The 22460-nt window shown below is 40.2% G+C and overlaps 1 protein-coding gene across 1 annotated transcript in view; it reads left to right on the forward strand.

Moving 5' to 3' along the window:
- LOC146163904 (uncharacterized) overlaps positions 1–22460 on the forward strand; it is a 98544-nt gene that overhangs the window by 42961 nt on the left and 33123 nt on the right. Inside the window, exons 75-137 of the mRNA XM_083380628.1 lie at positions 148–241; positions 490–665; positions 838–989; positions 1119–1248; positions 1583–1719; positions 1910–2060; positions 2256–2537; positions 3013–3297; positions 3397–3592; positions 3815–3924; positions 4007–4152; positions 4274–4406; positions 4541–4716; positions 4889–4997; positions 5277–5452; positions 5588–5696; positions 5913–6206; positions 6454–6581; positions 6969–7140; positions 7414–7534; positions 7868–8119; positions 8254–8444; positions 8755–8842; positions 9016–9197; positions 9612–9770; positions 10105–10233; positions 10523–10671; positions 10812–10947; positions 11342–11611; positions 11952–12227; positions 12580–12651; positions 12719–12886; positions 13303–13383; positions 13463–13642; positions 13750–14034; positions 14196–14332; positions 14450–14588; positions 14676–14785; positions 14928–15108; positions 15213–15351; positions 15437–15573; positions 15657–15769; positions 15913–16084; positions 16271–16425; positions 16526–16649; positions 16731–16870; positions 16993–17131; positions 17364–17633; positions 17846–18121; positions 18306–18593; positions 18762–18895; positions 18976–19114; positions 19184–19293; positions 19363–19540; positions 19655–19793; positions 19898–20034; positions 20112–20224; positions 20524–20698; positions 20926–21083; positions 21208–21340; positions 21522–21664; positions 21780–21918; positions 22182–22451. Coding sequence (XP_083236754.1) covers positions 148–241; positions 490–665; positions 838–989; positions 1119–1248; positions 1583–1719; positions 1910–2060; positions 2256–2537; positions 3013–3297; positions 3397–3592; positions 3815–3924; positions 4007–4152; positions 4274–4406; positions 4541–4716; positions 4889–4997; positions 5277–5452; positions 5588–5696; positions 5913–6206; positions 6454–6581; positions 6969–7140; positions 7414–7534; positions 7868–8119; positions 8254–8444; positions 8755–8842; positions 9016–9197; positions 9612–9770; positions 10105–10233; positions 10523–10671; positions 10812–10947; positions 11342–11611; positions 11952–12227; positions 12580–12651; positions 12719–12886; positions 13303–13383; positions 13463–13642; positions 13750–14034; positions 14196–14332; positions 14450–14588; positions 14676–14785; positions 14928–15108; positions 15213–15351; positions 15437–15573; positions 15657–15769; positions 15913–16084; positions 16271–16425; positions 16526–16649; positions 16731–16870; positions 16993–17131; positions 17364–17633; positions 17846–18121; positions 18306–18593; positions 18762–18895; positions 18976–19114; positions 19184–19293; positions 19363–19540; positions 19655–19793; positions 19898–20034; positions 20112–20224; positions 20524–20698; positions 20926–21083; positions 21208–21340; positions 21522–21664; positions 21780–21918; positions 22182–22451 — 10383 coding nt within the window. The remainder of the gene's footprint in view (positions 1–147; positions 242–489; positions 666–837; positions 990–1118; positions 1249–1582; positions 1720–1909; positions 2061–2255; positions 2538–3012; positions 3298–3396; positions 3593–3814; positions 3925–4006; positions 4153–4273; positions 4407–4540; positions 4717–4888; positions 4998–5276; positions 5453–5587; positions 5697–5912; positions 6207–6453; positions 6582–6968; positions 7141–7413; positions 7535–7867; positions 8120–8253; positions 8445–8754; positions 8843–9015; positions 9198–9611; positions 9771–10104; positions 10234–10522; positions 10672–10811; positions 10948–11341; positions 11612–11951; positions 12228–12579; positions 12652–12718; positions 12887–13302; positions 13384–13462; positions 13643–13749; positions 14035–14195; positions 14333–14449; positions 14589–14675; positions 14786–14927; positions 15109–15212; positions 15352–15436; positions 15574–15656; positions 15770–15912; positions 16085–16270; positions 16426–16525; positions 16650–16730; positions 16871–16992; positions 17132–17363; positions 17634–17845; positions 18122–18305; positions 18594–18761; positions 18896–18975; positions 19115–19183; positions 19294–19362; positions 19541–19654; positions 19794–19897; positions 20035–20111; positions 20225–20523; positions 20699–20925; positions 21084–21207; positions 21341–21521; positions 21665–21779; positions 21919–22181; positions 22452–22460) is intronic.

The following is a 22460-nucleotide window of genomic DNA, read 5'->3' on the forward strand; positions in this document are numbered from 1 at the left end:
GTCTAACTAAATTAATTTTTTTGTGTGTATGTGTTGTGTGTAATTAAAAGTATGGTTTATTGCCCTTATCCTGAAAAAAGGAATGTAAGCGTTAACTGTTGGTATTTTTATGATGGTGGTAATAATTTTTTTTTTCTGTTTGTTCAGTCCCTGAGAAGGTAACTCTGACCAAGGTCACCTCCACTCCAACGACTCTGAAATACGAATTCAATCGACCAGTTGGCAAAGCAGATAGTTACAAGTAAGCTTCACTGTAAAATAATACTAGTATATGAAATAGATATCCTAAGCCAGAAAACTCGGCTTACTTTTGTCCCGCAATTGAATATTACTTTTTTTAATCTTGTAACGTGAAATATTGCAATCTTCAACCGGCAACATAATCAATAAACATCCACCTAGTAAGAACTAATTATGTTGAACAATTCTGTTTCTTTTAACAAATCGCATGCTTTGAACATACGTAACTTGTTATTAACTCCATTACAGCCTCACTTTCCACGTAAACGATACAGTCATCGACAGTTTTGAAATCCAGTCACCCAAACTGTCGATTTCCACACCAGTATTGAAGAACCTCAAACCAGGCAGTGTCTACCAATTAAATGTGACTGCAATAAGTCACGGAAAGCCAGGCTCCACTGTTACACTGACTGGGACAACAAGTTAGTTTACATCTCATGAAATACAATTTAAATTTCCAAAGTGCGTCAACAAAATATTCAAAAGCAAGAATAAAATTGTAAACGATCCTGGAGAAACTTGTAGAAATTTTTTGCTAGTTTATTCCTTAAGTTTGCGTTTTCTTTGCCAGTCTAACACCGATATATTACAAAGGTCCAATGCCGAAAGCCACGAACGTTTTCCCATTCGTAAAGCAACGTTCGGTGAACGTGACAGTTTTAACCGACCCCAAGACGATCAGCCAATACGAAGTCACAGTCGCCTCACCAGACGCTGTTCCTCCGAACAAAACCCAGATTGTCAATGTAAGTTTGGCAAGGTTTAAGAAACGGCTACTTTTTGTAGATGCAAATATAATTCTCTCGGATGAAATTTATACAAAACTTTGTGTGATTCATAAAGGCGGATTTAAATTGTGTCATTGATCCATGCAGGCAACATCACTACGCCAAATGGTCGTCGCGCCATTTGACAACTTGACAGCAGGAGAGGTCTATCGCGGAACTGTTGCCTCAGTCATTGAACCCTTCCGAGGCCCTCCGGTTTCGTTCACCTTCTCGACCTGTGAGTTTTAGCTGTAATTTTATTTTTAACACACGTACTGTATTGCAAACCCGATGTTATACGGACAAACCGTCATTAGTGTAAAATATAACCACTAAACTAACTAAAATGAAATTAATTTGTAGGATTCTATTCGGGTGGGTTTGGGAGTTTTGTTAGTTTTTCAAGGATTAGGAATTGATTGTATCTAATTCGAATTTTTAGCAGTACAAATACACAATACGAAAACGCTTTTTACTCTAATTTCTTTTTTAACAAATTACGCATTTTGGACGCAGATTCTTATGAATAGCGAAAAATTGTTTTGTATCTCCTATTTTTTTTCGTGTCGTAGGTCCGTCGGCCGTGATAGATGGAGATGCATTGGCTACGATTTCGTCGATTTCTTTGACGTTTTCTGCTGCCGAGGGTGGAGCGGATAGCTACCTTGTGTATATTACCAAGGCCGACGACACAACGAATCGTATCCAGGTATTTGTCTTTTTTCAATTTATCTAATTATATTTTTCTCGGCAAGTCGAAATCGCTTCTAGTTAAAGCACAAATTCCATGTGGCCTACACCGCATATGTTTTACTGTGAGAAACCTGCGTTTTTCCGTTATCGACATGTTAAATAAACTTTTAGTTTGGTTCTTCTTTTACGCTATTTTATCTTTCCAGGACGTGGTACTGCCAGCTATAGCTGGTCAAATGTCATACGTTCACAACTTCACCAGCCGCCTGGAAGCGCACCAAAAGTACACCATAACAGTGGTCACACGACGTGTCGGCATTGCCTGCACAAAGAACGCAATGTTCAGTGCTGTAACAAGTACGTACATCCTTTCTCAGAAATATACCGTCGTTTGACGAGCTCAAAAATCATTTTTATGTATTTGTCATTTTTAGTTCCTTATAGATTTTGCTATTTTTTGACTTTTTTGTCTGCTTATTGAATGAAGATGAAAGAATTCTAAAAAACAAATGGTCTTCCTGCTTCATTAACTGTGAAACACGTTATTTTTAGCTGTTCCCTGGCCACCACTTGGTTTCGCCAACGTGAGCCTCGACAACATCATTTCGGTTCAATTGACGCCGATCACGGAGCTGCCCATCACCGGCTACGAGGTCTTCGTCGGCCTGGCGACTTCGCCCAGCGTGGTTATTCAACAGAGGGAGGTGGCCCAGGGTCCAGCGCCCCGAGTCAACTACACCCGACTGGTATCGGGCCAGACCTACATGATAACTGCCCTGTCAAAGATTGACGCCGTTGTCAGCGTGATAGGTCCCATCCAGGAAGTCACCCTCTGTAAGTTATTTAAGTACATGTTGTCATTTTACATTCGGTAGTTGAGCAATTATGTAGCGTTTGTTCAATTATGTAGCGTAGCGTTTAAAGTATTACTACACATAAGGTGTTACATACTTATGACTTGTTGCTACCGACTATTTTTTCTCTCACAGTCAGCCAGGTCGCTAATGGTTACCGAAACAAGCGTAATTAAACGCTTCTTTGGGTACCAATTGGTTAATCTTCAACATGGGGGCAAAACCAAATAGCGTCACAAGTATGTTTTACAAAACAAATCCGTGAAGTAACTGGTAAATGGACTTTTTTCGTTCTCTTCATATGAATGTTGTTTGACGAAATGTCCTACAATTGACGATTGACCCATCGACAAGGCTAGATGGGATACTCTACTACTTTATTGCATCGGACGTGTTGGCTACGCCTTTTGTACTAAACTCTGCGCTACGTTGAACCGCTATTGATATCTTACCAGATCCGGGACCTGTCTTACCGACGATAGTTCCGACGGAGACCACTGCCGACCTGACTTTCACGCAACCCGAAGGAGTGTCCGACAAGTACACAGTGAAGCTCTACAGCCAAGCAGAACCCAGCACGCAAATTGATGAGCTCACTTTCAGGCCTGCAGTGAGGGCGCTGAGGGAGCAGTTCCACGGCGTTTTCAAAAACCTGGTGCCCGACACAGAGTATCTTGTGAGCGCACAAAGTTTCAGCAAGAATTTGCCCAGCCAGGCGACCACCGTCGGATTTAAAACCAGTAAGTAGTTTAGAAATTTCCATCCCGAAATTAACTAGTGCAAAACATTTCTTAAAAAATATTTCGTTTACCGACGCACATAATTATACTCATCTGCAGAAAAATCCATGGCAATCGCCGGCAACATTACCGATGTAAACAACCAAACGGCAAAGCTGCAGATTACACCACCGAAGAACCCTATTGCTGAATCGTGGATATCTCAGTACCGCGTGATCCTACAGCCTCAATCGAATCTATCTCTGGCTCCAATAGAGAAAGCGATTAACAGTTCTTCGGACAACGCAACAGACTTGTACGATATTTATATTGGTTCTTGTTTACTTTTTGTAGTGTAACCTCTGCCGTCAGACGCTAAAACGTATAGGTTTTGGGCTTATTGTCACAATGTGCAACGTACATACTATTGGTTACGTAACATAAGTTTCTCCCTTGTGGCGCCAGTTTTATAACCATTATTTAATATGCAACTTTTTATTCATGATTTGTGCGTTACAATATATCATTTTTTGTTCAGAGCCGCAACGTTCACCAATCTTACTAGCGGAGAAAAGTATGCGGTATATACAACAGCTACAATCGCCGGAGTAGAGGGCGATCCAAACCTGATCGGATATGTAACCATCGGTAATATTGACTAACCTAAAACAAAACAAAGGCTTTTTCAAGCTCAAATAGCGAAATCTCACTATGTTTTTGTCACTTTTAGACCCAGAAGCAGTCAAAACGGCAAAGCCGACCTGCACGCTACACGAGTGCAATGTTGTTCTCGATAATGTAAAGGGTATCGTCGACTACTTCTCACTGACCTTGGCTGCTGACAACGAACCAAATGTCCCAGTTTCCTCGAAAAAGGTTAACAATTTTATTCACGAATGACATTCACCAGTTTTCCCGAAATGCAGCATCACGTTACAACAATGTAATTTATGTTTTTTATATAAACATACTATGCAATTCGATTGTATGTTTCCAGATCCCGAGCACAGATAAACCCACCTTCAACGTCAGTTTTCCCCAACTTGAGCGCAACACCTCTTTCACATTGCATGTAACTACGCACAGCTTTGACAAACGAAGTCCGACGAGTAAATTCAACCTCTCAACTGGTAAGCAGTTGTAGATTATAGTTGGATTGATTTTCCGTCGCAATACAAATAAAATTTGCAAAGGCTTCACACAATCACGTTTATAACTCGCATCGGAAAAATGTTTATCTAACCAATACGTTAAAATGTAACAGACCCTTTCATGTCTGATGCCGGAATCGTTACTGTCACGGACAACAACACGATCCTTGTACAAATGAAGCAAAACCGAACTAAACCCCAATTCGACGGCTACCTTATCATTCTTTCCAAATCAAATGCCCCCAACGTTACACTGCAAGAAAAGACAGCTCCGCTTAGTACATTACAGGTAAATACTTGAACAGTCTACTAGTTTTTTGTCACACTCTCCGTTTGCCGATTTGCGTCAATAAATCCCCATCTTGCTCTTTTTAACACGTATTCTAACCATAGGTGAAAACATATTGTACGCTACTTTCGAACAAATTAACTTTAAAGATACCTTTTATTACCTTTTTCAGGTTGAGTTTGTCAAAGACTTAGTGCCCGGCGAGAAGTACAACGTAAAATATGCGGCTCGGTTCGCAGGAGAGCCAGAACCGGAAGCATTCCTCGATTCAGTTGTCTTACGTGCGTATATAATTCGATTTACAGTTTCGTAAAGCGTTCAGAACTTAAAAAATGTATACCAGTCTGTCTAACTTATAGAAGAATTGTGTTATGTGTTAATTAATTGTCTAAATTTGTTATAAAATTTTTCATGACCCTTGTGATGTCACGTTATGACGTAACGTGACGTCATTTCTAAAAATTATATGCCCCAACCCCCCAACAAATCCTGGATCCCCGTCGGGCTGTAAGGATACATATAATACGGAAAGCACTGAACAATGAGCTGTATATTTGCAGGCCCTGCTCCTGTGACTGACGGAAACGTAACTACAACGATGGATGACGTAAAACTAACGTTTAAACCGGCGACTGGAGTTGTCAGCAGCTACCGAGTCTATCTTGTTCGTGGCGACGACCCCCTCGACATCGAAAACTCTACCGTTATAGAGAAAGATCAAATCAAAAACGGCACTGTAAGTTTTTCCTTTTGACGATAACATATCAGTAATTTTTCTTACCGTTGTTAAATTTTGAAAATGTATGCGTAACTTTAAACGTAAATTAAATTCACTTTGGATTGATTTTTACTGGTAACGCTTTGCTTTCAGTATGTGGCAGATTTTCCGGGCGCGCATTCGAACGAAACCTACAGGGTCTTTACCATCACCGAGTCTTACACGAAGCAGAGTATTCCCAAAACTTTCTACGCTGATACAGGTAATCTATTAAAACACACTTAATCTATTTATTTCCACAAGGAATCATAAACTTAATGAAAAGTGGATTTTTCCTGGACATCCTTCCGTCAAATTTCTAACTCGAAAATCGCTGTCAGAGCCTAAATTTACGTTGCGTATGTTGAATATATTTTGCGCGTATTTTCCAGATTCATATTCCAATGGCATTGTAACGCCTGGTTATTTCTGCTTGCAGAGCCCTTACCCGCACCTGGTCAAGGTAATCTCACCGCCGCCGGCCCTGATAAGATCCGTCTTCTCTTCACGCGAACCCCATCCCTTATTTCGGACACCAACTTTACCTTCCTACTGGCTCCGATAGACCAACCGAAGCTGCCGGTCGCCGAAGCCATCGCCACAGGCAATCAGAGCGAATTCTTCAACCACACTTTCATCGACCTGCTGCCAGGCCAAACCTACATCGGTACCGTGACAGCCCACCATATCGACTCCACGTCCGAACCGGAGAAAATCGGGGAAGTTAAACTCAGTAAGTGCACTTTGCGTTCGGCGACCTAAGATCAATTAAACGCAAAACCTCCATTTTTTATTTTTACTTGCTCTGTCATTTTTTTGCGTTGTTGAGTGGTTCAGCAATTGATTTGCCATTTCGGTGGTAAAACGGTGATCTAAAATGTGACTTGGCCAAATCATAGAATCACTTACAAATTGTTTACTGTATCGAGATATAGTTGTTGCACACCAGAGTGGGAGTTCACCGCAATTAATATTTTCAGGGCCTGAAGCAGTCAAATACGGTTACGTGATCAAGGGGCCTGAAAACGCCACTCTTTACTTTACTGAAGTAAAGGGCGCGATTAAGCAGTACAACATCACACTTGCAACTACGGAAGACCCTAGCAAGGTAGTTGGTTATTTAGAAAAAAACGACAATCTACATTTGTTTTGCTAAAATCGCAAACAATCCATACTAAAGCTATTATATTTCAAAAATTCGTCTTATCGTTGTTCACAAACGTTTCGGCAATGCCTCATGCCATTATCAGTGTGTGTTATCGTTTTTATCTTCACTTGTTTTTAGCGCTGATGATGGCATGAGGTATTGCCGAAACGTTTGTAAACAACGACATGACGATTTTTTGAAACATAATTTCTTTAGAATTTTTATTAAAATTACCAAACGGGCATTGTGTTCCCAAATCTACAATGCATATTTAATAAACCGCCGAAATGTTTAATAAATCGCCGAAAATCAAGTCGAAATCAATCCTTGCTTTGTTTTCTGTGAAAGATTTTGGAACGATTTACTGGTGTGACGCACAATCCATTTGAGCTGTACGAATCTATCAACGCGACCACTTCGGATCAACCTCTTCTACCTGGTCAAAATTTTACTTTCACAATTGTTCCGATTGGAGAAAATGGACTTCCAGGTCCGCCAGCCAATATTTCTTTCTCAATGGGTGAGTGTTCGGCTGCATGATGTAGAAATTCTTAGTGTTTTTCTTTTGCGATAAATCTTGTTTAACAAGCTTTATAAAGGTTTGTTAACTAATAATTCTGGAATAAATTTCAGAAATCACTGCAATTGATTGTATTGCAATTGAATTTGTCTTCAGAATAAACCTTTAGTGGTAGCAATCTTGTTTATGAATGTCTTAATATGTATGCTAAATAGGTTAGTTTTCAACACTAAGATTGCTGACCAATGTTTTAATTCTGTTATGTTTGGATAGATGCTCCACCCAAGGTTGAATATGCCAACATTACAACTAACGGCACAGAAGCTACGGTTAACCTTAAGAGGGCGCTTATCAACGGTGCAAACGTTGACCAATACAGAGTGGAACTTATTGCGTAAGCTATATGAAGTGTAATTTAAAAACTATGTCAATATAGGAACATAAACTTCTTATTTTTTAGCTAAGTTATAGTTGCTTTTGTGAATTTGCTTTATTTATCAAAATATTTAACCAAAAAGAGTCGAAACAGGTCATATATATGCAGTCTAGTTTGCAATTGTGTAATGATGACAAAGTAAACCACCATTATTCCTTGAATTTGAATAACCAATGCACTGACTAAAAGAGGTTATTAAAATATTATATAGTTTAACATAGATGCTCGATGCTACAAATCAAGTATGAATTATTGTTAGGTAATACAAACGAGCTTTAATCGTAACCGCAGGCCTTCGGAACGTCACACCCAAAACATTACCGGCAACCAACGCCCCCTGGTGGCCAACTTCACCGACTTAACTCCTGGCACTAAATATGCCGTGGAAGCGAACACTCTAATCGGAAACATCTCCGGCGAAGTGACCACGTCTGAAGTTGCAATACCACCCGATCCTGTGACAATCGTTAACACTTCAGCAGACATTTCCAACGTTTACGTCACTTTCAAGAAGCCCGACAAAGGAAAGGTTGAGTTTTACAGGTAGGTTCGTTGATAAGAAACATTTTGGTTCACCGAAAAACTAAACTTATAGTGTTCCATCATTTTGTTTGTTGTTCTAAAACAATAATTTTAAAACTCTCGGGTATCGCTTACCTTCTCACTGTTCGGTTTAGGGTTTCACTTTTAAATGGCGACCCATCAGCGGTTGTCGCGCAAAAGAGGGTGAACAAAACAGGAGCCGACCTTTACAACGCAACATTTACGGCTGCCGACGAGGTGCTTCCGAACACAAACTACACCGTTTCTATAAGGGCCGTCAGCAATTCGGTCCCAAGCAAACCAACCAAGGCTTCGACCGCCACAGGTAATTACATACTTCGAACATCGTCACAGATGCAAACAGGAACTCTTTAATTTGCACAGATTATATGGTTAAGGAGAAATACATGTGGATATATATAATCAGAATATTTTATGTGCATTTATAGATCATTTTTTCATAGAAAAACTTTTTAAGTTCGGTATTTGTTTTTGTCTAGTTTCTCCATTTAACTGCTGGCAAATTAATTCTGTTTTAAATGAGCTAAATTATTTGTTCCACATAGTAGGCTATTAAAACAGGACTTGACTTTATCCTGCTCGCAATTCGATTATGATTATTATTCGCTTAACAGATCCCGTACCAGTGCCTACCGGAAACACGACATCCACCAATTCCAGTGTCACTCTCATTCTGGATCCGGCGAACGTAGACCAAATCAGGTACAGCAGCCTTGCATTACTATATATCAGACAAAGAAAAAAATAAATCAAATATTTGTTATCTACTAATAGCACGCTAAATGTTCGATCGCTTTATTTTTACAAGTGAGCGCTATGACCGTAGTCTTTTGCCAGGCCGTTCCCCATGCAACCGAAGTTTGTTTATGTTTCAGCCTGACCCTGACGCGACAGGATCCTCCCTACGACTTGGTGGCGAAATACGACTCGGCCGGCGATAACTTCACGCACGAGTTTAACGGCAGCGGAATCGTTCCCGGCGAAACCTACACGATCGAGGCGCGCTACGCCATCAGCAAGATTGAAGGCGACCCGCTTACCGTAGAAGTCACCGCCGGTACGTAATGGCTAAAATGCTAAGTTTAGATGGCTGACTCACGGGCGCGTGCTATATAGCCGAGCGCACTATAAAAGTATCGCAGTCAATAATTTCGACCAGCAGGCGGACATATCCAAATGTGTCAAATTAATTTAAATCAAAATCGTTTACAAAATGCACAACAATTGTATGTTGAAACCTTAGTTGGAATATTATGAACAAATTTCACTATGACTAAACATCAGTCGCCAAATACCAATTCGTATAAACGGTTTAAAAAGGAACTGTTTTTTGGCAAGTTTTATTTTTATTCCAAAAGCATGTGTTTAAACAGCTAAACCCCAAACACTTAACCGCACCGTTAACCCAAGTCCATTAAACTATTATAATAGTTTTCCTTCTGTGTTAAAAATGCATCGAATTTCTCAACAGTGCCCGATGCCGTCGACCAAGTGAAAACAGAACCGACGAGCACCACCATTCCTCTGTCGTTCGCACCCGCGCGTGGCGTGGCTGATTCCTACCTGGTCACAGTTGCGACGGACAGCAAGCCGCAAGAAACCCTTGTCAGCGTGGACGTGCCGGCCAACGGTAATAATTACATTACTCTTGAGTGAACCGTATTTCGCCGGCCCGAATATGACGCATCAATTTAACCGCGGGGCATTGTTGTCATGTCTGTGCGTCGTGCGTCGCCCAGCGCTCGTTGATAGTTCATTGTAAGCTTGAGCTTCGCGAAATTAGACGCGACGCGCGACAGGATTTTTTGTTTCGAGCCTAAATATTATGGAAATATGACAACGAGATGCTTATCTCTGCTCTGCCTATTGTCCGTTTGTTTGCATAGCGCAGGTCAGTATCAAGTGTTTTGGAAGCGAGAAGGATATGCGCCCCGTGGATTAACTTGTTTATTGTCATTTAACAGCCGTGGACGGCAGGATTACTACAACCATCAGTTCACCGCTGCTTGAACAAGGTGTCAACTACCAGATCAACATAACAACTAAGAGCGGAGACGAAGTTAGCGAGCCAGTACCAACAGAAGCTAAGCTCCGTAAGTGCCGAAAACTGATCTATTTTTAGTGATAGTTATACCAGGGAATAAAGCATAGAACAAAAACATATTTGCCTCTTACATTTCGTTTTTATTTTTTATTATAAAACAATGATTTCTTGTTATTTGTGCTAAGCATATTTTAGGAAAGGTATTTGTTGATACTGTATCTGAGTAGTAGTCCTTAAAGCTTCGATGTTTACATGCAGTGAAACTCGTTTTGCAATAGCTCCAAATTAGTATCTTTAAATCGTAAAATAAACTTACATAAATAATCGATGTTATGTAGTTCCTTTGCCGAAAGTAATAGCAGTAAAGGCAACGCCTCAACAAAATGGAACTAACGATTTATCGGTGGAATTGCCGTCCGCTTACACCGGATTATACGATGTCGATATCAAACCAACTAAAGATCTATCAACGGTCATCCCTGGATTGGTATGTTTTATAGCTTTTTCTGAGTTTAAACTCTACGTTTCTAATTATTGTCTTGAAAATTTATGTCGAAATGATTTTAGTCGTCTTGTGTTAGACTTTAGTGAATAGTTATTCACAAAACTATGCATCGTCATTTGCAGAACTACACAAAGCCATACGACGTTTCACAATTCACAATTCCCGATGCGTTGGTTCCCGGAATAGAGTACAATGTGACAGCCAGAACCAAGTTGGGATCCACTTTCGGGCCACCAGCTACCACCGTTTTCTGCACGTGTAAGTACATCATGACGGATACGCAATAACTGGCGGCTAGAATAATATAGGACAACCCTAAAGCAATAAACAGGAAACTTGTCCAAGGTTTACGATGTCTAAAAACAATAAATATTTTTTGTATTTTTTTCATTTACCTCATCGTGCGTAGAATATTTGCTGGACGAGATTTTGCTTGTTTTAAAAACGGCCTTCTGTTTAACAAAAATGATGGTTCATCTTTACATAAATTGTGCATCAGAGTTTTTTTTTTAAATAATCTTTAGTTTCGTTAAGTTTGCTTCAAGTACTTTGCTCTACACCTGTGTTGTGAAAAGCATAATTAAATCTGTATATTGTAAGAGCTGCCTCTTTAAGGGATACATAAGTGAATACAATTTTGTAACTTCTTCAGACCCAGCGCCTGTCAACATCACCTCGACCAGAGTGAACGAGCAGTTCCTGGCCAGCGCCACTTTCGACACAACACAGGGCGCTGCCAGTTCCTTTGCAGCCTACATAACAGACGCCAACAACGCGATCGTCGAAACCGTCCCTCTGACTTCGATCGAACGAAACGTGTCGTTCACCAAACGCCTCGTTCCCAGCCAGAAGTACAAGCTGATCGTCGAGACCAACAGTTGCGGCAAGGCCAGCCTGCCCGCCACTATGCCTTTCGAGACCGGTATGATAATTGCCGCCTTGCGGTTTCTTTCAATTCGGCGCAAGTTTGGTTCGCTGCTCTTAGATCGTTTTAATTCACTCTGCTTGGCTTGTTTTTGCCATAGATGAGCTACCTAAATTTAACACAGCTAGCAATATTTAAGAAATATTTTTAAAGCGACTACGTTCAGACATAACCAAACATGTTTGTAACACCTCAATGAAAACAATGAAAACTTTCTAGTAACACGCAACTGTTATGACAAAATTGTTGTATTCCATGTACGTTTGTTGTTTACTATTCTAATACATAGAACTGAAACCGAATAGTGTTATTATTGACAAGGACCTGTTTTCATCAGCAATTCCCCAACCGGTGACCGATCTTAACCTAACGACTCCCGACGAAAACACGATCGTGGCACACTTCAACCGATCCGCCAGCCCCGTCGACAAATACGAGGTTGTGGTGACGCCGGCCAAGCCTCCCGCCAACCGCTCGCGATTGATCGAAGTCGGTGGCAACGACACCAGCGCCACGGCTCCTGATCTGACGCCTGGCGAGCGCTACAACGTTAGCGTGGTGGCCGTTCTGGACGGAGTGAAGAGCCCAGTCGCCGAGGGACAGATCGTCATGCGTAAGATACCGCTTTTTTTCAAGTTGCAAAATTTTTAAAGGTTGTAGTCAAAAGCAAATATAAAGTGCATAAATAGGATACTAGCATTTTCAATATATCTTCATTCCTGTTACTTGTTTCGATTATGTTTCAGACGTGTAGAGCAAACTTCATCTCTCTTTATATCCGCTAAAACCTAGAGTATCATACAAAACTAGAATGCGCCTGGTTTAATGCAGTCAATAGAGTGCACACTAAGGTAAAAGAAAAAATATTTTGTTTGAAATTACCGCTGTAGGTTTAGAAGAGGCGTGAGAAATATCTTTCAGAAATACTTATATAAATAATGAATTTTTAATTTGTGATTATATAGCTATCAAGAACATATCTATCGCGCACAACGTGACCCCGACGTCGGCCAACCTTACGTGGACACCTGTGCGAGGTATGGTGTTCTTTTTATGACGCGTCATTTCGTCGAATTTACGCGTTTTTTTCTCACCTGTATTTAGGCCCGTCTACTTACGTGGTCCTCACCCCACCCGACCAAATCAACACCACCACAGCCGACAATAGCCTGGCCCTTTCAAATTTGAAGCCGGGACGAAACTACTCGGTTTACGTTGCATCGTACGGACCTTCAGGAGACTTGTCTGGCAAATCGCCCTTAACCGTAATCGGTAAGTATTCTGTCCTTATAACAGAAGTGCTGGGAAAACATTTTCGCAAAGTTTGTTTTAAATGGTTGTTGTTTTAAAGAAGTGTTACTTAACCGGGGTACCAGGCACCCTTGAATGCAATTTCTAATGCTCAAGGGTGCCGAGTTATATTTGAGAATCTTTAGGAATCTGATTTTACTCAACTCTTACAACTTTTTTTAAAGATTAGAGTGGAATAAATCTAATTATAACTTCCTACAGTTCCGTTTATTGTGACATTCTAGTGAATTACCTACAGAACAAACCTTGTAGATGGCCGCAACTTATTTGTTATTTGTGAGGGGTGCCGCTAGCCATAAAATGTTGAGAAACGCTGTTTTAAAGGAAATCTACATTCTCAATTACTATACTTATAGCTTCGCATTTGTCTTCTACAGTTACTCCCGCTGTCCAAATTGATCTCACAGTGTCCAACGTGACAGCCTTCACGGCCAACGCGGACTGGACCGCTGTAAACGGTGAGTCAAGATTATTATTGTCCCTGAGTAATTGGGCGTTGGTCATGCCACTTATAACGACGTTTATCTCGCTTCACAGATACTGCGAAATATGACATCAAGTACACAGTTGGCGAAACGGATTACAACACAACTGTTCCTATTAACATGGCCAATCTGACTAATCTGATGCCAGGAAACACTTTAACGGCAACCGTATTTGCTTATGACAACCAGAGCAATTTGATCGGAAAGTCCAATACATTCAGCTCGATTATTCGTAAGTTAATAAATCACATTGATTTGTACATTTCTTCGTGTTGCAACTACGTGTTGAAATTGTGTTCTTTTTTACAAACTTATACACTTTGTTTTTACTTTCCGCAGCTCCAAACCCCATTGTCAACCTGACCTTGGTACCGAGCGAAATCGACATAACTGCAATCTTTGAACCTCCTGTCGGTAACTACGACGGCTTTAACATCTCAGTCACTGATAATAACGGCATTACAGCCATTGCTGTTTATAATGTCACTGGTCTACCAACTGATGGAAAATTCAAGGAACTGTTGAAGAATGCTGATTTCTTGCCTGGTCAGACACTTAACGTTTCTGTAGTTACCTTCAAGGGGGGCAACTACAGCGATCCTGTAGTTTCGTCAACAACTTTGAGTAAGTGTAACTGATATAAAAGGGTTGTCCTGCCCGTTGTACCCTACACCTATGCTAACTTTAAATCACAATTTAAACATGTCTAAAAATAGTGTTTGTTTAGCACAATTCAGTTTTTAGCGTTTTTTAAGCTCATTTGTAAAAAATACTTTATCTTGTAGAAACGCCCAAAGAAGTAGTGGTTGGCGACGTTGTTACGTCACCTTCATCCATAACAGCAACTTTACAGCGGAATGATGTGTTTGACGATTACAATGTTACATTGATTGATGCTAGCAATAACAACGTCGTAAACAAGGTACGCCACACGTCAAATGATTGGTTTAATGTTTTTTATACGTTTAGATGTAGCTTTATGCAGTAGACACAGATATTTAAGTTATAAGTTAAAAATAAATGCTACAAATTATAACAGACTATCATACCGTCGGCAAACAACAACGAAACGAAAGCTACAACGAATTTGCTTACACCCGGTCAAACCTACACCTTGGTTGTTTCTGGAAGTGTTCGTGGAGTTTCGGGCCCAGAGTCTAGAACAAATATAACAACAGGTAGGCAGACTTGAGAATATTCGAAACCTGGGAATATTCGAATTTAAAGTATATGAATGTTATGTTATTTGATTTCCACTTTTGTAGACCCGCTTCCAGTAACGAATGCAACGTCTGTAACAACTCCGGATCATTTCAATGTTAGCTTCAAGCAAGTTGCAGGCGTCGTGGATGCTTACAAGTTAACACTTTACGAGGTACTTTATTAAGCGTACCCAAGATATAATAAAGTATCGCTCAATAAGAATATTTAGCGCCATCAATATAATACAAGGGTTTAAATTTAAAGTGACTATTTATTGCCGTTACCAAGTAGCTAATTGCATTCCATTGCTACAGACGAGCGACCCCACGAGAGAGATTGCAACCCAGATGAAGTATCCACCGACTGGCGATAAAAACGCCACGTTAGAGGTTACATTCAATGGGAATCTCACGGCCGGCAGCGAATACACCTACTACATTGAGACGCAAAGCGGCAATAAGTCAGCGAAATCGCAACCTTTCAACGCAACACTTGGTACAAATATAGATACTGTTTATTTAAGCTCAATAGGCGGTACAGCAAAAAAACAAGTAAAATGATAACCTAAACTTTTTTCGTAATTGTTCCTTTGTCTATAGATCTACCGCCAAATGTCAATGTAGTCCGTATTAACAAAACAGCCACTACTGCGACCCTGGTGTTTGGTAAACCTCCTTTCGACATCGACAACTTCAACGTGTCTCTTGCTAAGAAATCCTCGCCTAATGAAACCATTCGGTAAGGATTTTGAACTTTTTGCTAGTGTCTATTAATTAATTTGGCATCATCATCTAACTATTCCTTGTATGTTTTGCTTGTTCAGTCACGAAGATCTCATATACCCTGGAAACAACACGGTCACTTTCGATGGACTGACACCTGACACAGAATACGTTGTTACGGTTTCGACTTTCGTGGCTCAGGTCGACGGCAACTCTTCAGATATTTCGGTTTTAACTGGTACGTAACTATCTGGAAGAGGCGAAAGTACAAATCGTTACGGTTAGAATCAACTGAAAATTTCTCATGTATTATTTTCACAGATCTACCGCCATCTCCAATTAACTTGACTACAGTTCCAACCGCCACAAAGATAGCTTTGAGATTTCAGAGTGGAACTACGGACAGTCTTTTGAACCAAACGAAAACCTATGAGGTGCAAATGTGTTTAAATATAGCAAAATATGTAAATAAACTCGCTTAGTTTGTGAATATCATAGAAACACCTTTAGTGCTTTTAGCAAGATTTATATATATTTTAGTTGTATATACACCTAAGTATTGACTTTTATTACTCAGGTTACCCTGTCAAGTTCTTCCCCAAGCAGCCAGGTCATGCGCAACGTCACACCAGCAGCTCTGATGAACACCACCTTTACCGACCTTACCCCGGGAGTGAAATACAACATCAAAATTCAGTCTGTACTGAAGGGCGTGAGAAGCGCGCCAGCAGCAGTAAACGTAACTACAGGTAAAGTCGTTTCCTTTTTTATTCATATTAGAATCACTTCTGTTCTATGATTACAGACCTAGGGTTGGTAAACCTGCAATATTTTGCTTCTTATTGCTGCCTAAGCGTCGTCGTTTACTTTTCTCTATTAAATTAATGGCAGACATATTTACGATTTAAATAAAATAATTACAAATTGCTTTGCAGAACTTCCGCCAGCTGTACCATTCAACCTTACGGCGACGTTTACAACAGTTGCGGTAAAACTGGCGAAACCGAAGCAGGACAACGAAGATCCGGTTGAAGATATAGTCGTTGCTTTGTATCCGACAAACAATCCGAGTGAAACCTCGAATGTTACGGTAAGTCGTTTTACTTTAAATATATCTTCTGTTGAAATGGGTATGACGGCCGCATAGGCATACTTAGTAGCACGGTAAATCCGACAATGTCCTTTTGCAGGTTGCCCCATCTACCGATAATCACACATTCACTGGCTTGAATCCCGACGAGAATTACACCGTCTCAGTCGTTGCCAGGATAAGCAACGTCAGTGGACCAACGAACGACAAAACCGTTAAAACCAGTAAGAAATTTACACTTTTACTGCCGAGTTGAAATATAAAAACTTTTCTTACTTGATTGCACAAACAATTTTTTACTTCAGAAGCTCTCCCCGGCGTGATATCTATCGAAGCACGTCCTCTAGAAAACGGAAGCGTTGTTGTGACGGTTGCCATTCCACCTGGTTACAACGGCTCGTACGAAGTGACTGTAACACCTGTCTCCAACGCCAGCGATCCAATTGTAATCATTTATTTGTATATATAGGCTACTATAATAACTATCTAAACCTAATAAACGCCTTGGCAATAACCTTGTAAATGTTCGCTTGTAAATTAATTAACCATTTGATCATGCAAATTCAGAATTTTACGAAACCTTCCGGCGAGAACGAATTCGTTATTCCCGTCGGCGATTTGGTTCCTGGAAGCAAGTACAACATCACAGCCAAAACCACTGCAGAAGGCAGCAACGGCAAAGAAACCAAAGCGGAATTCTGCACATGTAAGAGATTTTGATTTTGGTTATAGCTGTTAACAATTAGTAAGATGTTTTATTTGCTTTATCCTTAATTTATTGTGGAAACCAACTGCAAAGCATTCATGTCAAGAAATACAAATTTAGATAATTCCCAAGATGATATATAATGAAGTAGTAAACTTAGGAGGTTTTAATAAAACAAAAGCTGGAGAAATCCTTTCTGAGCAAATATAAAAATTCCTGTTGTTTATTTTAGTCCCCGCTCCCGTTGTCATCAATGACGTCCAAGTCAGTGCCGAGTTCCTCCTGACTGCCAGTTTTAAACCGGCAAACGGTTCTGTTGACAACTACAAGGCTTCAATCACTGACAGCAGCGGAGATCTGGTGCAACGCGTCAATGTTAGCGCCGCGGAAACCACGGTCAACTTTACAACCTCTCTTTTGCCCTTGAGAAATTACACCCTCACGATTGAAAGCGAAAGCTGCAATGAGACTAGCCTGCCAATATCGATGGCGTTTAATACTGGTAAGAGAATACATGTCTATTGCAAAGCAACGTGTTGTTTTGACATTAAAGATATTGATGTTTGGCATAGTGACCTAAAAAAGGATTTTTGGAGCTTAGAGTTTACGAAATCGTTTTTTTGCCAGTAATAATAACGAAAATACTGGTCTTTGTAACAAGAAACGCTTTCTTTGACTGACGAATATATATTGACATAATTTGGTTAATTGCAGATCGTCCTGACCCCGCCAAGTCTTTAAATCTGACTTCGCCAAACGAAAGCACCGTCGCCGTGACGTTCCAGCCTTCCGCCAGTCCTGTCGACAAATACATCGTTTCCGTTAAGCCAGTGGATGCACCTGAAAATCAAACCGTCACCACAGACCTCGGCCCCAACGAGACATCCACCGATCTTGGCAATCTTGTTCCGGGTGAAACTTACGAAATCACGACGGTTGCTGTGCTCGATAATGTAACAAGCAAACCCACAGTGTCCAATATAACTCTGCGTAAGTATATGTTATAGTATAGTTCGACGGTTATCTGTGCGGATTTGGTAGCACTTGTAAAGGTTAACTGCTGGCCGTAAGGCTGTCAAAGCAAGCAATACTCAGTAAATTATGTCAAACGGGAAAAACTGCTGTTGGCGCAATAATACTGATAAACAAAATGATATTTTTTTAATGTTTTTAGGTCCAAGCCCAGTTTCAAACCTCACACTGGACCCCAGTGAGGTTGACATTACAGCCACCTTCGCTAAACCTACTGGACTTTTTGACAAAATCAAACTCGTAGTAAGCAATTCGTCCGACCCGAAACCCATTATTCAAGTATCGCTCAACGCCAGCGACATCTCGGACGAAACGTTTGCTCAGTTGTTGGCAAACAACAGTTTGATTCCTGGAGAGAAGTACAACGTTACTGCAACAACCTACAACGGAAATAAGTCCAGTAAACCGGAAGAATCGTCTGTAACACTAAGTATGTTTATAAGGATTTTACATAGCAGTGTTTCCCAAATTGCATTTAAAATAATTTTCATTTTGGAAAAAATACTTTATATAATAATACATATTTTTCCATTACACTAAAATAAACAGATAATTTTGCAGCATATATAAGTAAATAAACGTGTAAATGTTTTTTTAGAAATGCCGCCGACGGTTGATGTCCAAACCCAAACGCAACCTGGCGAGATAAATCTTACATTATCTCAGAACAAGGTTCCTTTTGAAAGTTACTTGGTTAATGTCACCGACCTTACAACCGGCGTTTCAAATCAGGTAAAGTTTTTATTATCATAAAATTTGTAGTGGATTTTATGTTTTGTAGGTTCTTTGTTTTACAATTTTTTTTCTTATAGACTACCGTACCAGCCTCGCCAACTGGAAATACCACGATTTCATTTAAACCCGACACACCTGGTGGTAACTACACTTTCGCAGTTTCTGGGAAAATCCGAGGGGTGTCCGGTTCAGAATCTACAACTGCACAAGTAGCAGGTAAAAGTGTTAGCGAACAGGCACGCCGATGTCAAAGTTTGGGTTATTCTAACAACCGTTTTTATTTAGATCCCTTGCCTGTTACCAATTCCACGGCTAAACCAACCGCAGACGATTTCCTTATTGTCTTCCAACAAGTCGAGGGTGTCGTCGACTCCTACCTGGTTACAGTTTACGAGGTACGTTTAAGCATGATGGTACCTTTTCTTTTATTAGTTTTAGTGCTGAACATGACAATCATTTTTCAGACAAACGACACGACTCGAGAGATAAATTCAACCGTCGTTTACCCAACCGGAAATAAGACCACGCCTCTTAACGTTACTATTGATGACAGTCTAACCGCTGGAACTGAATACACGTACTTCTTCCACACCCAGGCAAATGGAAAACAAGCTAAATCGATGCCGTTTAACGTCACACTAGGTTGGTAAAAATATGTGTAAAACGTGTTTTGCAACCATATATGGCTCGATTTATTAAGCCAACGTTTAAATATTAGTATAGGTGTAGGGTTTATTTATGTACAATTGTTTTTAGATCTGCCACCCAATGTGCACCTCGTTCGCGTTAATAAAACGGTTACAACTGCAACGCTCGTGTTCGGGGAACCCCCTTACGACATCGAGCACTTCACTGTATCCATTGCACCGAAATCTGATCCTACTAATCTCATCCAGTAAGTTTATGCTATAAAGTGTTATCAACGCTTTAGTCAAAATAAAAAATAAACAACGTGGTAAGAAAAAGTTGTTATGTGCAATGAATTACATTCTCTTTTAGAACCAAGGATCTGATCTATCCCGAATCTCTGTCAGTTACGTTCCAAAACCTAACCCCGAATACCCAATACGAGGCGTCTGTCTTTACCTTCGTCGGTTTTAAGGACGGAAATGCCACCAAAGTTTCAATCTTGACCGGTAAGATATTGAACCTAACATTAAATTTCGCTATATTTAGTGCTGCTTAGGAATAATCGGCTGTATTTTCCATGTAGACCTTCCACCTACACCGGTCATAACGCAAACTGTTCCCAAGGCAACTGAAATCGCTTTGCATTTCCAAAGTGGTACAACTAAAGACGTACTGCGGCAAATTTCGGACTACGAGGTGCGCCCTCCTAATTAAATATATAGTTGTTCGTTGTTTGGTGAGGTACAGTTGTGCAAATTTAATTTCACAGGCTTATAAAATAACAATATGCTTAAAAAAGGAAAGGATGCAGTTTGCTTTTTAGAACAAACATATTTGTTTAGCAGCTTCGCCTGCATGTGTTATTGGTTTGTAAACTGAGTAAAACGACACAAAAGGCAAAACTGTTAAACTATGAATTAACCGTATGGCAAATAAATTAAAATAAATTATTGAGTTGCTTATTACCTATAATCTATTCTGCTATAAACTACCAGGTAACCGTCGCAAACGAATCAGGAACGCCGTTTAAGCTTGTTTTTAATGTGAGCGCCGACCCTGATATGAACGCAACGATTCCCGGTCTTGTGCCCGGCACCAACTACAGCATCGAGATTCGTGCTGTGCTCAAAGGAGTTCGAAGCAAACCTGCTCGCGCTTTTGAAACAACAGGTACTTGTCCGATAAAGTAATATAAAAAGCTCTAACAGAAAATAACGTTTCGATTCGGGCGTATGCAATTACTTTGTACCTTCCTGCCGGTAATGAATAAATATAACTGTTATACTCTTCATTTTAGTCGGTAACAATTAATATGTGTGGTAAACATTAATCGATTGCTATTTAAAGCAGAAGTTGGCTTTTTAAAAAATATTTTTTTATTTTATTTTCAACTTTAGAACTACCGCCATCCATCGATTTCAATCTGACGTCCACACTTACCACGGTGTCGGTGCAAGCAGTGTTTGCGCCAATCCTTGACAACGAAACCGTGCACGAATACAACGTGAGCGTTGCCCCGGCCTCTGACCCAAGCAACCCAATCAACACAACCACGGTAATCATCATAACTCCAATGTTCTTCAAAATAATGCTGGTTAACCTTGTTTAGGTTACCACTTACAATTTAGGTGATTTTGCACATATTTAAGGTTCTTTATCAACCGACTTTGTTTTACTAGATTGCCGCTGTTGACCCTCCAGCTGAAGGAGTTACCTTTGAAGGTCTGACCCCGGAGAGCAATTATTCGGTTTCGGTCACAACAGTAATAGAAGGAGTGAGCGGAATTCCCGTTGCTAAGGACATCGCAACTCGTAAGCTTTAAAATTAAACTAGTGAGCGATCTTGTTCGTTAGTAATTATTACTGATCATTTTAACCCTTTGACTTGTGTGAGATATCGCGCTGTTGTGACCGTTAAAAAAAGTGTTCTTGATATTTTATTTTGTTAAACGGGCCGGTATTTCGTTTTAAACTAAAATATTTTGTTTTATAGTTACCCTACCAAATGTTGTATCAATCGGTGCGCTGCCTCTTAAAAACGGCAGCACTAACGTTGCGGTTGTACTTCCCGATGGATATGACGGACGCTATGAAGTTACTGTTACCCCCACTGTCAATCCCAACGATACAGTGAAGGTAATACGCGGTGTACTACCAACTATTTCTTGCGATAGTTTTTATGTTTATTTTGCAAAAACTTTGGCACTTTTTTGTATGTTTTGTACATTCCGAACATTTTCTTACACTTCAGACATACAATAAACCATCGAACGTCTCCAACTTCGTCGTGCCCAAGAAAGATTTACTTCCGGGAACTGAATACGAAATATCAGCCAAAACTAATGTCAACGGGAAATACGGAAACGCTTCTTCAACACGCTTCTGTACTTGTGAGTGTCTTTATAGCATGTATTTAATTGTTAACTTAACGTTTTGGGTATTGCGATCAAAGGTTATGAATACTTGCAATGTATAGCAAAGTGCGCTGTGTTGTATAATTAGCATTTGCGGTTTAGGGAAATGCTAGGCAATCTAGAATAATTTAAATAAGTAAACCATTTAGCATAACCGTTTGAAAACTTTTGTACACAAATCGTTCGGCTTGTTTCACTATTCAAGTAAACTCATCTGATTTTCAATAATCCTTTTACAGATCCAGCATCGGTAACCATATCGAACACCTCCGTCACTTCGAACTGGGTGGTGTCTGTCTTCTTCGAGCCTCCAAATGGTTCGGTTGACTACTATCTGGCTCACATTGCCAACCGCAATGGCACCGTTCTCAACACGATGAACGTTTCTGCTCCAGTGGATTTCATCGTGTTCTCCAGAGCCCTCCAACCACTTGAGACGTACAACGTAACGGTTATGTCGTACTCCTGCAACAAGTCAAGTGATCCCGAAACGATTGTCATTTCTACTCGTAAGTTTG

The sequence above is a fragment of the Ascidiella aspersa genome, chromosome 2 (assembly GCF_963924565.1).
Source record: "Ascidiella aspersa chromosome 2, kaAscAspe10.2, whole genome shotgun sequence".
Taxonomy (NCBI): Eukaryota; Metazoa; Chordata; class Ascidiacea; order Phlebobranchia; family Ascidiidae; genus Ascidiella; species Ascidiella aspersa.